Below are 11,161 nucleotides of genomic sequence, written 5' to 3' on the forward strand. Positions count from 1 at the left end.
AGTATGTTAAGGGGCCGAAGCTGAGTTGTCAAGTGCTGCCCAACGTATACAGCAGGTGCTAGATTCCATCCTTGGCATTTCCAGTTAAAGGATTTTGGTAATACGGCTGGGAAAGATCATGGCCCGAGATACCACTGCCAGTCAGAACAGGTGACATTGCACTGTATGGCTTCATCGACAAAGCAATATCCTGTATAACAGAATACATAACCCCACTGTATGGTCTAGCTGATGTGCTAGCGTTCTGTGCTATAGGAGAAGTCTGCTCCTTGTACATAATTTCAAGATCCTTGAAATGTCTAACAATCTGATACGCCACAGATATCTGTAGTGAATATAGGGCAGGACACTGGATTACCCTGTTCTCATGCTCCAACTATAAGGGTCCCCACTGTGCAATTTGTGCCAAGCATGCCCTATAGTGGAGCGCCTTTTCGGGAAAATGACCACAGATGCTTAGGCAGGTCTCCATGGTGGAAACTTGAACATGTTGATCTGATGCACATAATCTTCACAGGGCATCTAATTTACTAATCTCATGCCAGCAAGAATACTGAATAGACAGTGAATTGATGGGATGAATTATAGATGAAAAATGGCATTCTCCACACCATCTCTCTCACTGCTTCTCACTAAACACTAAAGTCTCAGTAGAGCAGGAAGCGTTTACTCAGAAGTCACCAACCTTTTCAGTTTTACAGTATTGACTTAGATCTTTTAGCCACTCAATGCTTTGCTGCAAGTTTATCTCACATTAGTCTTTGAGAAAGTCTAGAGTCTCTTTGTCCAAATTAGCTGAGAAAATTGTTACATGGCTGCAAATATTCCACTGTGGCATTTGTATTTCAGAAAAAAGGAAATCCCACATTTTTGGTGAGGTCTGATCCATGAAAGCTAAACAGTACCATACGTCTACTAGCTTTTACACTGATATAAAACTCTTGGTTGCTTTTGGCAGTACTGTATAGATTTCCAAAATTTCTGACACAACAGATTGGGAACACTCTAGCTCAGTATAGGGCTGGGGAATTCTGGGAGTTGAAGTCCACACATCTTAAAGTTGCCAAGGTTGAGAAACACTGCTCTAGCCTGTTTATTATCATTCATCCAAACCAAGTTAACATGTGATGAATGATGTAGGTACCTCTCTTTCTACTCGGTTCCAACAGCTCCCTAGTCCTAACTTAGACTGTGGATTTCACTGTGGCAGTTTGGCAAGCAATCTTGCAACTTAGAACTTAAGAAACATCCTGAAAAAGAACAGGAAGCAATAACAATAGCAAGAAGCCAGCTCTGCAGTGGTTTCCAGCAAAGTGCAATAAATAGCAATCAAATCCAAAAACATCAAGCATAAAATAAGGCCATATCCTTAAACAATAAATAATAATGTTAAAAGTAGTTAAACACAAAAATATGATTTTAGCATTAAAAGATCAATAGCAGATTAAAACACATCTTCAGTGGGGGAAAGGCTAAAGTGTAGAAGTGAGACTTCAACCTTCTCCTAAAACATGAGAAAGCAGCAAACTGAAGAGTCAAGGAAGGGAATTCCATAGCACTGAAAAGCTCTAACAGAATCCAAATGGGCCACTTTACAGAGCTGCATGCACGTGGGGAGGAAAGCAGGTGAGGCCAAGCCACTTAGGGATTTAGATGTAATAACATTGTACCTTAAATTGGACTTGGAAATCTCTTGGGAGCCAATGCAACTTAACCAGAACAGATGCCATGTGCTCCTGCTGGAGAAGTCTGGCTGCTACTTTTTCAACCTATTGCAGTGTCTGAGAATCTGTATCTAGACTACACTGTAGTAATATATTCAGAAGAAGACAACCAGGACATGGAGAATGGTACCAGATTAAATCTCTTTAGGAAGGGGTAAAATTGATAAAACATGCATACAGTAGGTGGGAAATGACACTCTCAGTGACTGTGCTGAGCTGGGCACTCAGGGATAGCATAGGCTCCTACCCTAAGCCCACAACCTGATCCTTCAGGGAAAAATAACCCTCTCCAGAGCAGAAAGAGTCCTTGCCAGTTGGTTGAGACTTTCCCTAAACTGAATAACTCTGACTTGTCTGGATTCAGGTTTTTGCCTGTTCCAACTCATATATCCTTGGTCAAGTGAATGCCAAGCCTATACCTGTTCAAAAGAGAGATTTAAGGGAGGTGTTCATGATTTCACTTCTCTCAATCAATCCAACCCAGCCAGTACCAGCCTAGAGAGAAGTGGTGGCCCAAATGTGTTCAAGCACTCTGTCCATAGCCCCAAGGGGCACAAGGTCAGACTGATCCAACAACACAGGCCAAACAGGTTTCCAGCCTCCTCTATAAGCTTACTCAGCAAGGGGCTGACTATCCAACAGTGATTATGAGCAACTTTGTGAAGAAATCCATAGCATTTTCCCATTTAGTGGCAGTGATTCCACAGCTCTGTCAAGATGTGTCAGCCCCTGTAACACCTCATCCAGAACAGGTCCCTTGAGTGATTAGCATCAGACTCAATGGATGCAGAGAAAAATATGTTTTTCTCCTTCCCTCACATAGCTTAGCTTTTTCAAGGAATGTTTAAGCTGTGCTCAGTCATATTTGCTCTTAGATATGACCCAGCCACTCTAGAAGTCTGCCAGCATGCTTTATCACCCACAGTTCTTCAGAAAATTGAGGAGACATTTGGGCTTGATGAACAAACAGGAGTCCCATGAGAACCAATCAATCAAGAACCAGGGATAATTGGTAATTTCAACTAGTCACCATGGCCTCGTCTAAAAGGATTGGCATATTAACCAGCCTCCGGAACAGTGAATTCTGGAACTCCATCCAATCTAGGAAAACATAGCAGACAGATTCTCAACACTGGCCCAGCACCCCTGCCAATGACTGCAACCTGATCGGATATACTGATTTATCCAGGACAAAGGAGTCACTTCTGGTTCTTCCAACCACTGATCATTATTGGTACCAGCAGCCTGGTCCAAGGTGTGCCTGCTTGATGAGTGATATTTATTTATTTAAATTTATATGCCACCTGATTCCCAATGACATTGGGATCAGTACCCAAGGAGAGGCTGTATAGGGGCGATATGATCCAAGGCCCCAGCCCCCTGCCCTTTCTAGGCAGCAATTAAGGCCTTGGCTGAACTGCCCATCAGATCCTCAGGGAACACCCCAAGCATGCTGACTGGGGACTTCTGGGAGTTGAAGAACACTGTTCTCTACTCTCTACACTGGGTCTCAATGAGAAGCAGGCTCTACCTGCCTGGCACATCTCCTGAAATGACTGTCCCCGGTCCCACAATGTTCCCCCCAATAACTGGCTGATTCTTCTCCTGAAAACTTAACCCATAAATAGATAAGCTGAAAACCCACCCACTAATAAACTCCCCAATTATCTAACAACAGCCAAAAAAAAATCTAAATAAAAATGCACACCTGCCAACTGAATTTCAAGCTCTTCCCTTTTCATATAATACTAAACCACATTCCCCAACCTCCCACCAAACACGACAAGAACAGCCACAATTCTTCTACTCCCCCCTCCACAGCAAACCACTCCAGCAACCAGAAATGGCTGCAACAGTGACAAGAACCTCTCCAGTCATGCTTACACAACCAACTCTAGCAAAACACAACTTTCCAAAGATTCCTCAAACCCAAAATTATGGCTCAGTTTTAGAAGTCTTCCCCTTAACATCTCTTTCTTCTTCCAAATGGTAGATTAACATGCCCACAATAAATGCACACAATCCATGTTCCCAACTCATCCAGTTGCTCCATTCCTGTCCTCTGTCACATTTACTGATTAATAAAATTATTTATGATTCATGTCTTCTATTACATCTGTAAATCAACACAATTAACAAATAACTTCCGCTTTCCATCCTTCCTTGCTAAACAATAATCCCTTCTCCAAATCCAAAATCCATTCCTAATCCATCAATATTCCCTTCCTACCTATCTACCCATCACCACCAAGATCCTGTGTTCCTTCTCTACGAATAAATACATAGTGCTGTTCTCTTTTCTCTTCATAATCACGGCATTTTTTTTCTTTTTGTCACATCTCTTTCCTTCTGACATGTCCACTACCATACTCCTCACCCTCTGAGAGCTGCCAAAACTCCAACCATCCTGACCCTTGGAAGGTCCACCCTTTTCTCTTCCTAGTCAGTAGGCAGCAGTTTATATTTCTAAAAAGAGCTTCCAGAATTACTGTAATTCTTGCACTCAAAAGCTCATCTTAGAAAAGCTGAGCGGCACTGTCAGTTGGATGCCATTTTTTGCTGACTAATGGTCTCTGCTGGCAGGCGTACCATTATTTGATGAGACCAGTAGAACTGTTGCAGGAGAAGTTAAGAGATTAAGACCTTCCTGTCCGAATAAACCAAGTGAAAGATTTTGTATTGGTATCTCATTCTGGGGGTGTACAGTTGCTAAGGATTCTGATTTCCCTTTTCCCATTCCTGTAAATCAGGGAAAGGGGGGAGATCAACCACCATTCAAACCAACAATGTTCCTTTTTCAAAAGTTGGAGATAAATAGGATGGTGTATATGAACTGATGAAACAGGGATGATTCTTCTGCCCTGTAGCTGTCCCTGCCTGTTCTTTTTAGGTAACTGGGAAATTACAAACCCAATAGCAAATCTGTTCTGGAATTTTCCTGTGTTCCTCCCTTAGGGCGACTCAGATCAAGACTTACTCCTGGGATAATGCTCAAGTGATTCTGGTTGGGAACAAGTGCGACCTGGAGGATGATCGAGTAATACCCACTGAGGATGGCAAGAGGCTCGCTGATGAACTTGGTTTGTTCTGTCTCTCATAGGGGAACATCTCCAGATTAGTTTGCTCCCTCAATCCCATACCCAACAAAACAAGAAATCTCTTTCTTCCTCGCTCCCTCTCTTTCTCCCCTCCCACCTTTGGGTATTATTATTATTATTATTATTATTATTATTATTATTATTATTATTATTATTTTAACCTTTCTTCTCCTTCCAGGTTTAGAATTCTTTGAAGCCAGCGCCAAGGACAATATCAATGTCAAGCAGGTCTTTGAGCGCTTGGTGGACATAATCTGTGAGAAGATGAATGAGAGCCTGGATGCAAGCTCTGGCATGAACAGCACCAATCATAAAAACACTGCCCTGAATGAGACCCCAGCTTCACAGTCCAGCAGTTGTTCCTGCTAGACAGGACTTTGCTCACCACTGAGACCTGCAGTGCCTCACTGCCCTACATAAATAAGGAGGAAGGGTCAGCAGATTGCACCTCTCATTTGGCTGCTGGTTGGCTCATTCCCCCTGTTTGCCTCTGGCTGTGCCTGCTTGGCCTCTGACAGCATGCACCATTTGCCTCCCCTCCTTTTCTCAACAGCATGATGGGCCTTTTCTGGCAAGGGAGCATGATTTCTTTTGCATATATCCACTTCAGTTTACACTCCCAATTACAACATGTCTTTGCAACCCAGACAAATTGGACCTCTCTGGCATTGTGCAAAACTTTCTTTATTCAAGATTCTAGTGCCAATTCTCTGATCTGATTGTTCTCACTTAGTGACTAGAAGTTGAGTAATTTGTCTCATGTAACCTGCACCTGCATAACGTCCTTTCTCCCCACCTTGCCTTGTCCTGTGTTAAACCCTGCATCAGTTTAACCACTCCATGCATCTGATTAAGTGAGCTGCAGTTCATGAAAGTTTATGCCTTTTAATAAAATGTTTTAGTTGGAAAAGGTGCTACCATATTCCTTCTGACTTTCTGCCAAATTCAGCCTTCTGCAATTTTCTCTGTTTAAAAAATAAATCCCTTGGCAGCTTGATGCTGGATATCCTCATTCAGCCAGCCCTTAAGAACTGAATGTAGGTGAGAGAAATATATGTAGAGGATTCTGACAGTAGTCTGTTCTCTTCACGACTGTTTAGCATACGATGGATGATACTTAATCAGAAAGCACCCACTCATCCAATCTCTTGGGTGTATAGGAAACCCAAAAGCAGGGGAGCAAGCAACCTTTTATGGCCTGGGAGACACACTTGCTCTTTCTGCCTTGTCTGGCGTCTGCAGAGTATGTGGCTAGTGAGGCTTCAGTGTCATCAGGTAAGGTGGGGCTGAAATTTAACTCCACCGGTGGGGAATGTTTGGAGCAGTGAGGCTTTTAAGGGGCACTGGCCTGCTTTAAGGTTCAGCAACTCTTGAGTTATATCCCTTAAAATGTCTCCCAATTTAAAAAGTGTCTAAACATTTTGGCCCTGGAGGCTGTAAATCGGGTGCTAGAGGCCCTCAGGCCACCTTTGGATTGCCCGTCCCTCTCAAGCATCCATTGCTAACCACAAAGATGCCAAAATGTGTCTTGTGATGTCATGACACAATCTCTGCCCTTTTTTATTTCTGTTGCGACGTTGCACACCATATGTAAGAGGCGGAGTTTCCATCCCTACATATTGGTGAATTATTTGGTCACTTGCCTCCCTTTCCCCCTCTGCAGATGAGCCTTGTGTTTTCCTCTTGCCTCTCAAATTGAAGAAGAGGCATCGCGAACTCCTGATTTTGACACAGATCAAGAAGGCCTGTAACAAAAAGTGGCATCAGGGGAATTGACATTTGTATCTTCCTGAATGGTGTTTGTAAGACAGCACTGGATGTGAAACTTAACCTGTGCTTTCAGTCAGTAATACAGTTCACACTCCGGCTTTGAGGCTCAGCTTTCCCTCCAATCAGGCTGGCTGAGGCCATTAGGGCTTCCTTACCTACAATCAAGCATCTCTATATTGTACTCCTGTGGAACGTTCAGCAGATAGCTGATTGAGAAGAGGGAAAAAATGCATGGCTGTCACAATTGCCATGCAGCAGGAAGTTGGACTGGGATCTTTTCCAGTTCTCTGGTTCTAGTTTCAATTTTCAGATTTGGTGGTTGAGGGAAAGGAGGGGAGAATTGCTGTTACGTAAACTCAGCTGAAGTGAAATAGGACCACTCTCCGGACTTTCGTACATACGGAGCTGCCATTTCTAAGATGGATGGTGACATGGGAAATGATGGCATTCTCCACATAATCTCAGATGTATGTTGTTTCAAACGTATCCACTTTGTCTTGGTGCCCCAGCCAATGATAGTAAGCAACTGTGAATTGGGCTGATGTAGAGGAGGTCTTTTCAGTTTATAAATGGCTAATCTGTGCCATGTAGTGATAAGCAAACTTCCTCCAGCAACACAATGGATTATCTTGAAATCTCCAGAATCGAGAGATTTATTTATTTATTTATCAAATTTGTCACCGCCCATCTCCTCCCACTGGAGGGACTCTGGGCAGTTTACAACAAATAGCCTGGTTTATCTTAGAACCACCTGAATTTGGATTGCGCTCCCCCCCACCTCCTGAGAGAGACCCCTCTGTTCTATCAGATACTCCCAGAAGCAACCTTCAGCTGCCACTTTCCAAATTTCTTTTCTACCCATTATTTTGCATCTCTGGCTTCAGATGTTGCTGTAAGAATGATGTGTAGATGGAAGTAAAATAAAGATTAATCTTTAAAGCCCCCCCCCCAATTTCTTTTTCTCGCCACAAAAGAGTAGCATAACTACCCTATGAAGACTATAAAAATATATTCTTATAATGTAATCTTCCCAAGAGCTAATATAATATGTAAATGATTAACTTAAACCTAGCCACAATTGGGTTAGGATGATCAGGATTAAGACCCAAGAAACGTTAAAACACGTACTTACGTTGTCCTGTAGCATGCCAGATACATTTGCAGATGCATTTCTGTTCCCAAGACCTGACTTGGATGTCCATCCATTCATCCATAGTTTTAAATTGCTCAGGAGTCATCCTAGTAATGAGCTAGTGACATCTTGAAGAGCTAGTCCAACTTCCTTCAAATTCTCCTTCCCAGACACAGTTCTGTGGGTCTGGGTTTGAACAAGGGCTTCTGTTGTGCAAATGTAAGGAAAATAGGAGGAGGAAGGAGTATTAGGTGTGTTCCCTCCCTTGAGTTATTTATAAAAACAATAAAGGCAGGATTTAAAAAACTAAAAAAAAATTAAACCTCATCCCAGGGTCTACCTATCTAGGGCAAAAGGCTATGGTATTACATGTCAGTGGAAGGGGCAACAGAAGCTTCATCCTTTGTATGTGGGGACATAAAGGCCCAGGATAATCTGAAAGGAGGTGGGCTGAGTATGTGTAGCAAGGGTGGAGAAGAAATTTTAAAACAAGCAGATCAAATGGCTGGTTTAAGTTCAATAATAAAAAGAGCAATATAGAAGGAAACTTTTTGCTCTTACCTTTTCAAAGGAACTCGATCACAAGAAATGTAAACCCATTTTATATAATGCTGAGTGTTGTTTAATTTCATATTTGCAGAGCTTTGTATCGGTGCTTTTGTATCAACTGAAAGAATTTGGAGTGTCCTGAAGTATTATAAGGAGTATAAATAAATACTCTAAAATAAGATATGTTTTCTAATAAGGAAGAATGGAAATGACCAAAGACTTACAAGGGACCTTCTGTACAAGGACAAATTCTGTTATTAACTAAATTCAAATGAAGGCTTTGCTTGGCATTCAATAGTGAATTATTATATTCAGCAGGATGTCAAAAATTCTACGACAGTACTCAAAAGTGAACTCTATTCAGGAAACATTTCCTTGAAACTTGAATGTTTACACTGTGCTGAGATGTTTCTTTATACACTAATAAGTATTCTTTATACACTAATAATAAGTATTCTTTATACACTAATAATAAGATTTACTGTCAACATTTCCATAAAGGTTTATATGTATTGTCTAGTCTCCTTGGGGGTTCTGTTGTATTCTTTTCCACTAGCACACTGTATTGTTTCTGAGGGCAGTTGTGTTGCTGATCACGTAATGCAAGACCCAACCTAAGTCTGCCAAGAAGCCAAAGTTTCACAGCTGAATTCTTCTCTCCCTCCTCCAGATCATCTGATATCTATTCTGTAGTGAGCACAGGGGAGTTCTTGTGCCTTGGACTTTCTGTTGTTATCATCACAATCTCCTTAAGAGAGAGGAAGTGACTTTGATGGGGTGCTGTGCACCTTTAATGCACAATATTCCAGTGAAACAGGGAACAGAAATGGAGGGATTTTTAAATTAATGAGAATTGATTTTTTTTACACCCCCTTATTCTTTTTCCTGGAAAAAACTCACCACAAATAAGGATAGTTTGGCAAAGAGCCCCGTATCCTCTTGAAATCACACAATTTGCAAGACACTCAGATTTCATTTTTTCATATTATTGCATCTGATTAGGAACCATAGGTGTGCCGTAACTGGCCTTGATCACTTGCTTCCCTGCCCTTCTCCTGTACTGAGAAAACCGTTGCATGCTGTGTACAGGGACAGAAGTCCACAATATTGACACCCTGGGCAATGCCAGTAACTTTGCTTTTCTCCATCACCACTCTGCTAAAAAACAGTATTTTTATCCAGAACTACCACAAAGGAACCCACAGGTAAAGAAAATAGGAACTCTACCGCTATTCTAAAATGTCAGGAAGTGATTGTTAACACCTAGTACCTGTCTAGGGAAGAAGAACGTGCGTGAGATGGTGTACAATGCATTTTTTAGGGATGGGCTAAAGAAAGGGCAAGCAGCTTTTCATCCTAGAAATGTGGCCAGTTCATTTGTAGTAAAGATTCCTAAAATAAAGGATGGAAATGTGATAAGCGTTCTTGAACTTTTGCTCCGAAGGCAGCTTTTTTGTATTTATTTGCAGACAATTGGAGATTTTCCTGTGAAATTCTGCTATTGATTTTTTTTCATTAGCATACAAAAAAGTTGTAGCACATTCAAGAATGCAAATAACTGAACAAAAAAGAATTATTCAAATATTAATTTTTGTTTTGCTTCCCCGTCCCCACCCACAGCCTCAGGTGTACCATTTATCCAAACTAAAAAATACCTTTTGTTTGGATCAGGTTTGCTGTGCATAGCAAAGGTTCACTCAAAGTGCTCCATTTGACACGTGATGACTTTTTAAATATAGATTTTTGTTGTTCCATGAAAGCAACTTTACAAATTTCCCCCTAAGTATCAAGATGACATTCCTTGTGTTTTGGAACTCTTTGAGAAGCAAAGTGAGGCAGGAGTTTGTTATGGGAGTATGCTGGAGTGTTTCCCATGGCAAGGACATAATATAGTGCCAAAAATTACTTCAGTTTCTATTACTAAATTAACAAATGGTCATGTCTGGTCTGCAGATTCAGAGGCTGATTGTCTTGGCTAAAGGATGCTTTATACTGAATCATTGATAAGCCTCTGCTCACACTGTATTGTGAGATTTCGACTGATCCTAATAAAGTGATGTTGAACTTGGTTTTTGAAGTGTTTTCCTTATGCTAAAACAATACCACCAGTTAGGACATATATACAGCACTAGGAATTGGTCCCCCAACTTAGTCAGAAGCAGTAGAGACTAGTGAGGGATAGTGTGATTCACCCTCTGCAGGGTGAAGAACAGGACCTCCGCTGGCATACAAGGCACCCTTGTGTTGAATTTCACTTGAACTGCGCCCCCCACAACCCAGTTTTTTAAAAATATTCAAAATGTTTTGTCTCCTTCTCTTTCCTGGACAGTCTCTTTCTATATATCCATGCCACATGTCTTTCTAAATGAAGTTGGTGGGACTAGAAGCCTCAATCATGGGGGAAAAAAACCACAACTGGTGCCCCGCCCCGCTCAGTGTCTCTGTGTAGCATGAAATTTGCACACCAGGTTGCAGCGGTCCTGATGAAGAAGAAGTAACCTTCTAGATCTAGCCCCAGTGCTGGCTGTGGAATTCTGGGAGTTGAAGTCCACCCATCTTCCAGTCACCAAGGTTGAGAAACACTGTTCTAGCTGTCCCTGAACTGCAGCTCAGAGTCTCTCACCACTGGTCGTACTTAATAGTGCCGCTAGGAGTTTTACTTCAGCAAAATCTGAAGAGCTTCAAGATCCTGCACTACAGTTTTGCACCACAACTTATAGATTGTCAGAAGTGACCATGCCACAAAGAATACACTTAACAACCACAATTGGGACCGGAAAACTGGTTAAGTGGTGTGGTTGTTAAGTGAGTCCCCCTGTGACTGGACCCTATTTTATGACCATTTTTATGATGGTCATTAAGCAAATCCAGCTTCCCCATTGGATGTT

The 11,161-nt window shown here is 41.8% G+C and overlaps 1 protein-coding gene across 2 annotated transcripts in view; it reads left to right on the top strand.

Moving 5' to 3' along the window:
• Nucleotides 1-8,795, top strand: part of RAB3D (RAB3D, member RAS oncogene family) — a 34,270-nt gene extending 25,475 nt beyond the window's left edge. The window contains exons 4-5 of one of the 2 annotated variants that reach the window (XM_063294433.1): nt 4,680-4,804; nt 8,365-8,795. In XM_063294433.1, the coding sequence (XP_063150503.1) occupies nt 4,680-4,804; nt 8,365-8,438 (199 nt within the window). In that variant the 3' untranslated portion in view covers nt 8,439-8,795. Of the gene's footprint in view, nt 1-4,679; nt 4,805-5,000; nt 5,818-8,364 lie in introns of those variants that run through there. The other variant, XM_063294432.1, reaches the window with a different exon arrangement.
• Nucleotides 8,796-11,161: the final 2,366 nt, after the last annotated feature.

This window comes from Candoia aspera, chromosome 2, assembly GCF_035149785.1.
Source record: "Candoia aspera isolate rCanAsp1 chromosome 2, rCanAsp1.hap2, whole genome shotgun sequence".
In the NCBI taxonomy this organism is placed as follows: Eukaryota; Metazoa; Chordata; class Lepidosauria; order Squamata; family Boidae; genus Candoia; species Candoia aspera.